We start from the raw sequence: 12,274 nt of genomic DNA on the forward strand, positions 1-12,274 counted from the left end.
AATATATGATATGCTAATTTTTATCATGAAATATATGCTTTGTGGTTATTTTCGAATAAAATGCAAGTTATGTGTATTATCTGTTAAATATAAAGTGCTACCGAGTATTGGTTTCGGTATTTTACGGAAGATGGCAAGGATATGTGTTCGAGGAAAATCCCGTTTGAACCTTAGGAATAGATTAGGATACAAGTGACATGTCACTAGGATGGTTGAGCATCCGAACTCGTTGAGTTGAGTCCGAGTTCACTTATGGATGCGAATGTTCGAACTCGTTGAGTTGAGTCTGAGTTCGTGAGATGTAACTAGGCATCCGAGCTCGTTGAGTTGAGTCCGAGTTCACTTATGGGCAGGTTACATGGTAGCTTGGCTACATATGTGGCACTTATGTGCAAATTTTCCATGTATCCGAATTATATTCCGATGTGTTCAACGGGTAAAATTCTACTCAAATGGAGGAATACTCGAGATGAAAGGGACGTATTGGTAAATGTTGTGAAATGGATACTTTGAACAGGTATGTACTTAACCCTCGGGTTGAAAACTCGACATAACAACAATATGGTAAGATGGTAAATGAAAATGTGATATGAATGTCTCGGTGATGATTATACAAACGATGTTGTATTAATTTTGTGAACAATGATCATGAATGAGTAATTTAGCCTTGACAGATTTGAGTTACTGCAGTAGTGTAACTTTGAAAATACACTAAAAATAGTGGAAAATGAGTTAGAGGCAGAATAAAATATGGGATTAAAGCTCAATGAGTCTATTTTTACATGAAAGAAACAAGGAAGAAAAAGAATTCCATATTGTGTGATATTTGAATTCTTGTGAAACAGGGTCTGAATGAATTCGAGATCCCCTGTTCTAACTTTATAAATTCACCAAAAATTGTACAAAAATTACTAAGAGTTATACCTTACATGCATAGATTTCTTATTGAGTCTATTTTTATGGAAATAAACGGCATGGTCATTGGAATTTTTTACAGGGAGAAATTCGGTTTGTAGTGCACAGGGGTCAGAGTGGTCATACCCTGAAACAGGGGAGACTTTAACTAATAAACTGTACTATTTGGCTTAACCAAAAATTCTGGAAATTTTATGGAAGAAAGGAAAATAAGTCTAGTTTCAGGGAAAATTAACAGAACTTAATTTGGAGTTTCGTAGCTCCAGATATAAATAATTTAGTGACTGTTGCTCAGGAAGACAGCTTGTAGTGAACTTGAGAATATGTTGTAAACATTGATAAAACAAGTTAATGAGTTGCTTATTGTTTTCATATGAACTTACTAAGAGAAAGCTTACCCCCCTTCTTCCCCATGTTTTTTAGAGTTTCCAGGTTAGCTCGGGTTGGAGGCCGTCAGAGATATTATCACCCTATCGAGTTAACGTTATCAGAGTAAGTAAACTCAAGTGATTCGAGTCTATGGCATGTATAGGGTTTTAATGTGAGTATGTAATATTATGATTTAGCCAAAGGCATTGGCTTGTTATTAAGGTAGTATTAGTTATGTAAATTGGCCTATGTCGGCTAATATCGTTATGGGCCCATATGATTATTCTTATGCATTTATGTTATTATTTCTTGTGATGTGGCTTACAACATGTATGCCTAGAGATTGAATTGAGATTCATTGATGAGCTAGTAACTAATGCAGGATTAAGTGATTGGTAAATAGTTAATAATGCTTCATGAATGGTTTGTGATGTAATGATAGTTATGTCTAGTATGTGGTAATGATATGGGCAAATTCTATAATATTTATTGCATAAGAAAATAACTTAGCATAACATGTTTGTAGATGTTTAAGAGCTCATTTATGTCACGTTGTATGTTATTGGATAAGTATGTATCTATGCATATGGTGTGAGAGTGATAAAAGGCTTAATAATTAGCCTATTTCTGGCCACACGGCCTGAGCACATGGGCGTGTGAAGCCTTAACGCAAGAGATTTTTTTAAGTTTTTCATGAGTTCTCGATTGGGTCCCGAACCACTCCAGATGTATGTTTTGGGCCTCACAAGCCCGTATATGGGACAGATTGTATGTGAAAAGAAAAGTTTTTAACTATTTGAGATTTCATGGCCCTGTTTAGTATGAAAGTGTTAGTAAAAGTCAGGTAGCACCTCGAACCCCGTCCTGGCGTCGGATGCGGGCGAGGGGTGTTACAGGTTGGTACCAATGTGGGTGAGGAATATGGCTTCGAAAGCAGCCTATTTTTGTCCACACGACTAGAGACACGGGCGTGTGTCTTAGCCGTGTGTGACACACGGCCAGGTGACACGGCCGTGTGTCCCTTGATACTTCTTTTGAAACCAAGTCAATAGCTTCACACGACCTAGCACACGGGCATGTGGCTTGGCAATGTGGCACAAGTTAATATACCCTCCAGTTTTCACACGGCTTGGCACACGGGCGTGTGAGGCCATTTTGAAGGGTACACGACCTGGCACACGGATGTGTGGTGTGGTCGTGTGACCCAAGTCAGTGAGTTACACAAGGTCAGACACGGCTTGAAACATAGGGTGTCCCATAGCCACACAGACCTGTACCCTGGCCACACGGGCGTGTGACCCTTGCACTTTGAAAAATTTTCCATGTTTTCTTAAAAATTCGTAGAGAACTCGATTTAGTCCCGAACCACTTCTAATGTCTATTTAGGGCCTCGAGGGCTCATATTAGAGACTGAATAAATGTATTTGAATAGTTTTTTATATGAATGATAAATGTACATGAGATGTATAATTGTTTGACTTATAAGTTTGATAATGCTCCGTACCCCTGTTTCGTCGTCGAATACGGGTTAGGGGTGTTACATTATGACAGGATATATCGAGATCTTGCATTTTTTATGGATCATCAAGCATTATTTCTCCCTACAGAGACTTTGATGTGGTAGAGGGATGTAATTAAAAATGTTTATACATTTGATTCTTACGAGCTTTGCATTTTGGTGCCTTCGTGAAGTATAGTTAAGCTCTTACAAGCTATCTAATGAGGTGTAGTTCACTCATGTATCCGAGTTTATTTTACTAGGGTTCCATTAGGAAAAATGTTGAAAATGGATCTTAAAATAAAAAAGTGAACTAATTTAATGTGTTATTATGATTCGTGATTCAAATTGAAATGGCTTGATCTTGTAAATTGATGATGTAATATGAAATGGTAATGATCTTAATAAAAGTAGAGAAATTGGTGATAAACCTATATGAAATGGTGTAAATTGGTAATGTTTATATTACTTTTATCATGTTTAATGCATATTAATACTCATGATTTTTTTGTATACCTTGTTGTGACTTAGAGTGTCATGTGCTAGCTAAATGTATGCCTAATTTGTGGTTATATCATGCTCACCTATGAGCAAGGTATGTGTTTTAATTCCATTTGAACATATTAAGCATTTAAATGCTCACTCTAGTTGTTTCTCCTACTTGTAGATCATCAACTTGCGGAACTCTCAAAGCCGAATCTTTGCAAATGTCACACTATCATTGAAACGATAGAAATATGTTCATTTGGTTCCTAAAGTTGTGTCATGTATATAGGATCATTGTGTTTTATAATGGTCATCCTTAATTATGACTGCTTATGTTATGTTAATGGACAAGACTATGTTGTTTGCTAAGTTTATATATGGTCTAATATAAGTCTAATATGATCATATCAATGTCTTTTGAATCCTCAATTTTTAAAGCTTACATGGACCTTATATGTTGGTAATTTGATAGATTAAGATTGGTGAATAGCTTGAATGAGTTAGGTTTTGATCATGTGTTTGGTGCCAATTGAGTAGGGATTCTAAATGTGTTATAAACTCAACTTGGTATGGTTTAGGATAATTTGATGCATGGATGAAATTGGTATAGGCATGTGTTTGTAAAAAAAATTGTGTTTGATTGAAAGTATTGAATTTGTACCAAAGTGATTCTTGCCAAAACAGTGGTGACATTGCGACTACAAGTCCCCAATGTCGTGACATGGATCAACAATGAATGACGTCATGACGTTGAGATGTTTGAAGTCATAACGTAACTCGTTGACTAATGATGTCGCAACGTCAACTTGTAAATTTTGAAAACTTTACAATTTAGTCCTTAATCGACCTTGGGTTAGTAAAAGACCTTTCATAAGCTCGTATAAGAACATAAATTGTTTTTGTATCATATTGAAATTGTGCTTTATACTAATGAGCATGTTAAAATGATTGAATTGTATTGAAGCTTGTTGTAGTTACTTTGGTTACAAATGTAGCATCCCGTAATTCGAACTCGACGATCGGGTTAGGGAAGGGGTGTTACAAGGAGTCTACCGATGGAGGAAAAACTTCTACTTTTTAACCAACCTCCTCATAGCACCATTCACCTACTGAAGGCGAATATGAAAAGGGTTGATTTTCTGAGAACTATTACTTTAGTTTGATCAAGACTTTAGCCCTCTTTTGTAACAAAAAAAAAAGGAAAAGGAAAAAAGTCATTGAAGATGGTTGGTTTTAAGACCCTTAATAAGGCAATTAAATAACTAGGTTTGTTTGGATAATTAAATGAAAAGAAAAATAAATGTGAAATTAAAAAAAGATATCAAGAGGAAATGTCTTCTTTATGGTCATGAAAAAAAATACAAAGAAATATCAAGAGGAGACATGGGTTTGAACCTTGGAGATGATATTTTTTAGAAGGATAATCACGACCTTGAATCATAAAACAAACATGGACATACTTTAAAAAAATCCATTTTTTAGTACTATTTCAATTTTAAAAGGATATATTTTTTAAAAAAATTAATTTTTCAATAATATTTTTTTTTTGTAATTTTGAATAATTTTTGCTACATTTTACATTTTTATATTATTATCAATCGAATTCAAAATGAAATTAAACAAATAATTGTATATTAATGAACCACCACTTGTGTAAGCTCATTCTATATTTTATTAATTTTTTAAGATTTCTTTAAAAATTAATTTTTATAATTTTTTTTGTTTGGTCAACAACCACATTATCAATCAATGCTTGATACATGGCATGCTCTCATTAGTTGAGTGGACCACCTTTCACACCATTAACTTTTGGGGCCAAAAACTATAATAAAGCAATAGTTTAAGTAATAATATGAGATAGAAAAATGTTAAAATATTTAATCGAGAAAAACTGTACAGTAAACTTGAATAAAGCATAAATATTGTGATATTTAAAATTGATTCGTCTAAATGAATAGGAAAAATATTTTATTTTAAAAAAAAGTCATGATCAATCTTACGTGTAAATTTAGATTTAAGTTAAAATATATTATAAATTTTTGTACTCTTTACAAATTTGAAAGAAACTTAAATTTTTAAAATTAAAATTTAAAATTCAGATTCAATTTGTTAAATTTATGAATGCAACATTTTGAAATAATAAAAAAAACTCACTTGATAGTAATATAATTAAAAATTAGTATTTAATAAACTTGAATTTGATAAAATAATTTTAATAGTGTTAATAAGTGAATCTAAATTTTAAAAATAAATAAATAAATTTTTAAAAATAAAAATAAAAAAATTACAAAAAGACACAGACCTTAGGCTGGTGTAACCCCAGGAACTGGTTTAGGATGCAATTAGGGTTGTCTCTAGAACTTCCCACAAAGAAACAGCTCGTTTCAATGGGACAGCCACCGCCAGGAACATGCATTTATTAAACCCATTATTATGGGAAAGACCAATGAATGCAGCAGTGTTTTCAGAATTTATTAAGCTCGTCCCTCCACACTCACAAAAAAAATCATCTCCATTTTCCTTTTCAAAGAGGAAAAAGTAGAGATATAGCAGTGGTGCGTGTCACAAATGACTCGTGATTCTCAATCCAATGTCCCAAAGCGAAATGGTCTTCAATGCTGTGTTGTTTATATTAGAGAAAGACTACAAGCAACTTAATTAGTCTCAAACTCCAACCCAACTAACTAAATTTCTATTTGTTTATACCAAAGGTGTTAGCAATCATGCATTTGGCTCCTAGTTTCTCATTACATTTAATTCACACCCGACAAAGAATTCTTAATTTCAATCTCCACAAAACAAAAGAGATAAATTCCCGAGAACGTGTATGCATGGAGTTTTGTGTGTTTTATGCTGTGAAAAATAAATGCTGTCACCTAACTGAAACCCACCGAATTTAAAGTGCAAAGGGAGTCCAAGTCGAAAATCGAATATTTTAATGCATGCCCATTAAAGCTCCAAACAATCACCTTTTAGTTCCACAACATGTAACCAAAAGTATCTATACTTACTAGGGTTTTATTTATTTACTTTAAAAAGAAAAACATTAAACTTCATTAGCATTTCCTAAACTGAGGGTAAGCTCTTAAAATATCTTAGTTTAAGCTCACTTTAATTTCCATCTCCTCCTAGTTGGATACATTGTCAATCTACCAACTCCAAATTAAAACCATTTATCTACACTTTAAGAAATATTGCTTCTCTCCCATCATTATCATTGATATACTAAATATATCAAGGAATATGCCAAGTCTCGTTGATCCAAGCCAATCACGCACCATACCCAAAACTTTGTTTTCATGTCCAATGGCTTCAAGACAAATGCCCTCTCACCTACTCTCAGCAATTAAAACTCTCAACAAACTTCATCTGCCTCAGCCTATTAAAGGGTTGTAAATGTTAGTATTCAAACTACTGGATACCACATTGTAGGAGTGGTCTTCCCATCATTAAAATCATTCACACAAGCTTTACCAATCACCTATTTGCTATTTATGATACAAACCAGGAAAGTTGGAATGAAACTGAAATATGGCATGCAAGCTTGTTACACTCTTCTTTTTTGTTAATCTCCTAATGCAAATACCAAAAGTAAGGGCAACAGTTCCTGCAATTATCGTTTTCGGAGATTCTACGGTGGATCCAGGGAACAACAACCAAGTATCTACAGTTCTAAAGAGCAACTTCGAGCCATATGGTAGGGATTACTATGGTGGTCAGCCAACAGGACGTTTTTCTAATGGAAGGATTGCAACAGACTTCATTTCTGAAGCCCTCAGGATCAAGCCAGCCATACCTGCATATCTGGACCCGAAGTATGACATAGAAGATTTCGCCACTGGAGTTTCCTTTGCTTCAGCCGGGACTGGTTATGACAATGCCACTTCCGATGTGCTAGTAAGTCGAGCTACGGATTGGTGATAAGTTAACCGTCTTACCATGTGAAACAGAAGTCATGCAGTGAGTTATAAATTTTTGTTTGCATCAGGTTTTCCATGAATGTTGTTAAATTCCATTTTGATTCTTGCCTGCAACAAATGACAAAAGATTTCAGTTTCAACATGTTATTTTAGTCTAGCTCAGTAGATTTAATCAACTATAAACAACAGGTCATCAATTACAACTTACAAAAGCCATTTTCTTGAATTTGCAGTCTGTCATACCATTTTGGAAGGAACTGGAGTACTACAAAGAATATCAGAACAAGCTAAGAAAACATCTAGGCAAAGATGAAGCTAATCAACGTTTTTCTGAATCATTGCACCTAATAAGCATAGGAACCAATGACTTTTTAGAGAACTACTACATTTTGCCTACCAGATCTTCGGAGTATTCAGTTGACGAGTATCAGAGCTTTCTGATAGGAATTGCCAGCAATTTCATCAGAGAGCTTTACAAGCTCGGAGCTCGGAAGGTAGTCATTGGCGGCCTTCCTCCAATGGGATGCTTACCATTGGAAAGAACAACAAATATGTTCTTTGGAAGTGACTGTATCAATGAGTATAATGATGTGGCTAAAGATTTCAACAAGAAGTTACAGGGTGCAGTCACAGAGTTGAAACAGGAGCTTGGTGGAATCCATCTGGTTATGTCAAGCCCCTACGATAAGCTCATGGAAATGATTCGGAATCCAAGTCACTTTGGTAAGCCATTAGCGATAGTTTACAAAAGTTAACTACTGTTACTAAGGTCATATATAAAGAAAAGGAATGCCTAGAATAAGAGCACATCCACTACTTGAATCCAATCACCTAACTTGTCCAAACGGTTAACTACTGTTTTATGCCATCCACATGGGTCAGATATTATGTGCAAAACTAGTCTAGTAAAATTAACCATGTTGAACCCCATAACTAGCGCAGTTACTTCATTCAGCTTCCCTTAAACGGTAGCATATATCAAATCTTGTTTGGAATCCTAGCATCTACAAGCCTTTCCTTATCGCTGATTATGGCTTCCTTCCTACCCAAGATATTCAGTAATATAAATGATTTTGCATGCGCTTTAGTACAGACGTTGCTTACTCTACGGCCATGAGATGATCCTTTGACTTCAAGCATGAATGGACAAAGACATAGAAGGCCGATATACAAAAACACAATCATGGATACAAGTATATGAAACCAGACAGAAACTAGGTACTTTCATGCCCCCCATGTTGTCATTTGCCTCGAGCAAGCCTCAAGAACACATTCACTAGTTTCATCCAATGAACTTTTTTGTTTAAAACATGCATAAAACCATGCAATATCATACCACCTAATGAATGAAGAGCCATAACACCATAAAAACAAACCTTTTCAGGCAAAGCCAAGCAAACTGTGTGTGTGTGTGTGTGTGTGTGTGTGTGTGTGTGTGTGTGTGTTTGGATGTGTTCTTGAACCTATGTGCGCACAGTATGAATGCAGATGTTATTAGGCAAGTGTTTTAACATACTTCTCCTCTTATGGTAAATTTCTGATAAATTTTCTACATTACAGGATTTGAAGATGCAGAAACAGCATGCTGTGGGACTGGATTCTTCGAAATGAGTTACCTGTGTGATAACATGAACCCATTTACATGTTCAGATGCCAATAAGTATGTATTCTGGGATGCCTTTCACCCGACAGAGAAAACAAATGCCATTTTGGCTGATTATGTGGTCAAAACTACCCTAGCCGAGTTCCGATAATTACTAGAAGTAAAAGAAAGAAGCGCTGCTTCATTGTTGTAGAACTAGTATTAGTAGGCATTATATTTACTATTGCCTTTTCAACTACATCCAATGAAGGAAAATATATAAAACAATAAGTCAACTGGAAGAATGCATGTTAGATGAGAAAACATAAGAACAAGATCAAACTTCAAATCAAGCAAGTTATCCCCTCCCCACCCCCCCCCCAAAAAAAACAAAGAGAAAACAGCTATTTCTGTTGTGATGTAAGAGGTTCTGCAATTTTTTTATTTTGGAAAAGTGGTTTTGCAAAATAATTCAAAGAAAGAATCATTCAATATTTCAAAATCTAATAGACGATATTACTGTAAGAAGAGAAAACCGTTAGATTCAGAAAAGCTTCCTAAGAGATCCCACCACAGAAATGGACATTGTCTACTCAAATAAGATTAACAAATAAAATGGTTCTTCATTATAAACTAAGATCCTTCAAAGAAAAGGTTTCGTTCAGAGGGAAAGCCTAAATTTTAATAAGAAATTTGCTCCAAAATATCAAATATCAGCATATACAAATAATAATAATAAACTGATTTAAAAGAACATGAAGCAGCTAGAGATCTTCAATGAAGATATGGGAGACACTCGGTGCAGCACAACTTGAATCCTTCGGCTTATTTTGGCACTTTAGGAAAATGCAGTTTGATAAGTGCAGGAAGTTCAGCCAGCTCAACTTGAGGCTTGCCCAATAAAATACTCCTCAATTTTTCATCACAATTTACAAGATTCTTGTTGTTTGGATCCTAATCAAGAAAAAGTGACATGCTGAGAGATCTTTGGGTAAATTTGTGTATATACCAGAGCATCAAGACTAAAAGTTCAAAATCAATCTATAAGGTTCAAAAAGTAGAGAATGATTCCATAAAATGAGAATTACAAACTTTATGAGCTCAGTGCCGAATTGCCAGCCATGATAAACAATTAAACATACATAAGAAAGCCTTAATAACAAATAAAATCATTTAAGAGCCTCTAGACTCTAGAGCAAGTGGTGGTGACAACAGCAGTGCCCATGAATTCCATCTTATAGCATCAAACTTTCTATGATAAAATGAATGATCCAAGACATGATTAACATTTCCTGGGACATACAATGCAAACTTGTAGAGAGATGATATCATTGTCATCATGAACACACATCTTCACAAATTGTAGTAAAACATTATCATTCATGGAAACAATGATATAAAGATGCCAAATGTTTGATAATAAACACCTGCTACAGATAAAATACTCATTTGAAAGCTCATATTAATGGGGGCGAAGACGCTATTTGTCCCTACTTAAACATCACAATAATTCACCAATCCAACTCTGACATGCTAATAACGAATTGGAAGACACGACTATCAATGACCATGAGATTTATTCAATAATCTACAGGCAACGCCAGGGAGTGCAAAACAATAGGAAAAAGATATAAGTGAATAAAGCCTCTCCAAGATTCGTTTACAAACATTTGATTGAACAGAGGAGAGACCTAAGAGTACCTGAAGATTGTTCTCTTTGATATAAGACCAAACACGAAAGAAGCAACCCAAACGTGAAATCTGAGACTGACCCACAAATTCTCTAACTGGGGAAGGAAGATTTGCAAGGTCAATCAAGTTAGCAAGCTTTTTGGGGTTATCAGTGATTGTCTTCTTCAGTCTCTGTGGCAGCATTTTTTCTACCTCCTCCTCTTCTTCCTCGCTATATATCCAAAAAACCATACATCAAACACTTAACAAAATAATAATAATAATAATAATAATAATAATAATAACAACAACAACAAATTTTCAACACCCAATGAATTTTAAGAAAAAAAATTAATGTTTTTTGCTGCTAAAAAAAACAGTACAAGCTTAAGCTTCTGGGGAATTTTATCGAACAGTTGGCGCCATTTGGTTATCGAATTCGTAACCTTCTACATTCGTTGTCAATTGCTAAAGTTAACAGAGTTTTGTTAGAAGATAGTTCAGCTGGTTTACCTGAAGAGGAACGGGATAGCGGCAAAGTTCAGGGGTTAAAATAGTAAAGAGAAGCAGTTCTGAATACCAAACCTCAAGGTTTTGCAGACGAGAGAGAGAGGGAAACGAAAGCGTGAGTAAAGGGCTCTTAGTAAGAACTGATGGTTGCTTGAGTTCTTCAAAACGGCAAGGGTAGTAATAATGAAACCAGAATGTAATAACTAGAGGTGTTAACGGCCAGACTGGGCGTAGGTCTGATCGCAAAGAAATTTTATATGTGTTTTATTTTTTTATTTTTGGTAATTTTTATTATTTTTAATAGTTTTTGGTAATTTTCTACAAATTTATATATTCCTTTGATATTTTTGCAATTTTTTCATAAATTCCTTATCTTTTATATTTGTTTAATTTCAAGGCTAATATAGAAAAACAGCCCTACCCTCATGCTATTTTTATAATTAAATAAGTCACCAACTTGATTTTGATTTATAACTAAAAATATTTTAAATTTTTTAACTAATTTGTCTTTTGATGTTGTGAATTTATATGAAATACATAATACCATCACTCTTTTAAAAATTTTGATTAGTTTTAAATTTTATGTTGATGTTAAAGTACAAAATTTCTGCTGCCTCGTTAAGAAATTAAAAGATTGAAATTTTAAAAAAAAATTACTTTAATATTAAAATCAATTATTTTTATAGACAAAAACCATAACCACAAAAACGGTGAATTGTCAGAAAATTTCACTTTTTTTGAATATTTATCATATTAGACCCTTTTTTTAATATTTTTGGGATTAGGCCGATTTTTTAAAACGCGCTAAGTTGGACGAGTTTTTAGCATACTTTGCAAGAAAACACGCTGAGTTAAACGCATTTTCAGTGAATGTTGCAGGAAAACACTACCAGTTAGACACGCTTTCATGCTCTGTCAGTAAAACACTTCCAACTTGATGCATTTTTCCCAATGGCTACCCCAAACGAGTGAATTCCAATGACTACTTCCCACCCGCAACAGTAAAAATAAAAAAGAAAATAAATATTTAAAACCCCTCAATTCCTTTTTTGTTTTTTCAATTCACTCTCAATTTCTTTCAATTCTTTCAAATTTTGTAAAAATTGTCTTAAGATTTTTTTATTTAATTCTGTATTATGAAATTTAATCCTTTTTTTTAATTCTTAATGGTCAATTCTCTTATTCATTTGGATGACAAATACATTTCAGCCTTCTAATTGCAAATGGTAAAAAGAATATTTATATTATTTTTAATCTAATTTAATTTCATTAATAAATCGTTATGTTGAAATTTAAAATTTTGTATGTTTTTCTTTTATAAAT

The 12,274-nt window shown here is 33.9% G+C and overlaps 2 protein-coding genes and 1 long non-coding RNA gene across 6 annotated transcripts; 1 reads left to right on the top strand and 2 right to left on the bottom strand.

Moving 5' to 3' along the window:
* The first annotated feature begins 6,292 nt into the window (after positions 1-6,292).
* On the top strand, positions 6,293-9,066 carry LOC107895171 (GDSL esterase/lipase At4g26790). Of its 3 annotated transcripts, none has more exons than XM_041085297.1 (3): positions 6,293-7,165; positions 7,422-7,911; positions 8,277-8,406. In XM_041085297.1, the coding sequence occupies exons 1-3, from the start codon at positions 6,800-6,802 to the stop codon at positions 8,303-8,305; spliced, it is 885 nt and encodes a 294-aa protein (XP_040941231.1). In that variant the 5' UTR covers positions 6,293-6,799; the 3' UTR covers positions 8,306-8,406. The 3 variants fall into 3 exon arrangements, with proteins under 3 accessions (XP_040941231.1, XP_040941230.1, XP_016675917.1); XM_041085296.1 differs by having other exon boundaries at positions 6,295-7,165; positions 8,282-8,406; XM_016820428.2 differs by lacking the exon at positions 8,277-8,406 and adding an exon at positions 8,749-9,066 and having other exon boundaries at positions 6,359-7,165.
* Positions 6,782-7,534, bottom strand: LOC121212479 (uncharacterized). Its single transcript, XR_005907719.1, has 2 exons — positions 7,397-7,534; positions 6,782-7,296 (listed from the first exon to the last, which is right to left on the bottom strand). It is a non-coding gene; the product is annotated as an uncharacterized lncRNA (long non-coding RNA).
* Positions 9,067-9,373: 307 nt separating the features above from the next.
* LOC107895172 (upstream activation factor subunit UAF30) lies at positions 9,374-11,245 on the bottom strand. Of its 2 annotated transcripts, none has more exons than XM_016820430.2 (3): positions 11,027-11,245; positions 10,472-10,673; positions 9,374-9,724 (listed from the first exon to the last, which is right to left on the bottom strand). In XM_016820430.2, the coding sequence occupies exons 2-3, from the start codon at positions 10,643-10,645 to the stop codon at positions 9,596-9,598; spliced, it is 303 nt and encodes a 100-aa protein (XP_016675919.1). In that variant the 5' UTR covers positions 10,646-10,673; positions 11,027-11,245; the 3' UTR covers positions 9,374-9,595. The 2 variants fall into 2 exon arrangements, with proteins under 2 accessions (XP_016675919.1, XP_016675918.1); XM_016820429.2 differs by having other exon boundaries at positions 10,955-11,212.
* Positions 11,246-12,274: the final 1,029 nt, after the last annotated feature.

Source organism: Gossypium hirsutum, chromosome A13 (assembly GCF_007990345.1).
Source record: "Gossypium hirsutum isolate 1008001.06 chromosome A13, Gossypium_hirsutum_v2.1, whole genome shotgun sequence".
Lineage (NCBI taxonomy): Eukaryota > Viridiplantae > Streptophyta > Magnoliopsida > Malvales > Malvaceae > Gossypium > Gossypium hirsutum.

What these genes read in the sequence shown, in the direction of transcription:
- LOC107895171 (XM_016820428.2), top strand. Translation starts at nt 6,800, where the DNA reads ATGGCATGCAAGCTTGTTACACTCTTCTTTTTTGTTAATCTCCTAATG. An exon ending in ATGCCACTTCCGATGTGCTA is followed by an intron (nt 7,166 to 7,421) that starts GTAAGTCGAGCT and finishes TTGAATTTGCAG; the next exon opens with TCTGTCATACCATTTTGGAA. An exon ending in TCGGAATCCAAGTCACTTTG is followed by an intron (nt 7,912 to 8,748) that starts GTAAGCCATTAG and finishes TCTACATTACAG; the next exon opens with GATTTGAAGATGCAGAAACA.
- LOC107895172 (XM_016820430.2), bottom strand. Translation starts at nt 10,645, where the DNA reads ATGCTGCCACAGAGACTGAAGAAGACAATCACTGATAACCCCAAAAAG. An exon ending in TCAAAGAGAACAATCTTCAG is followed by an intron (nt 9,725 to 10,471) that starts GTACTCTTAGGT and finishes TTTCTTGATTAG; the next exon opens with GATCCAAACAACAAGAATCT.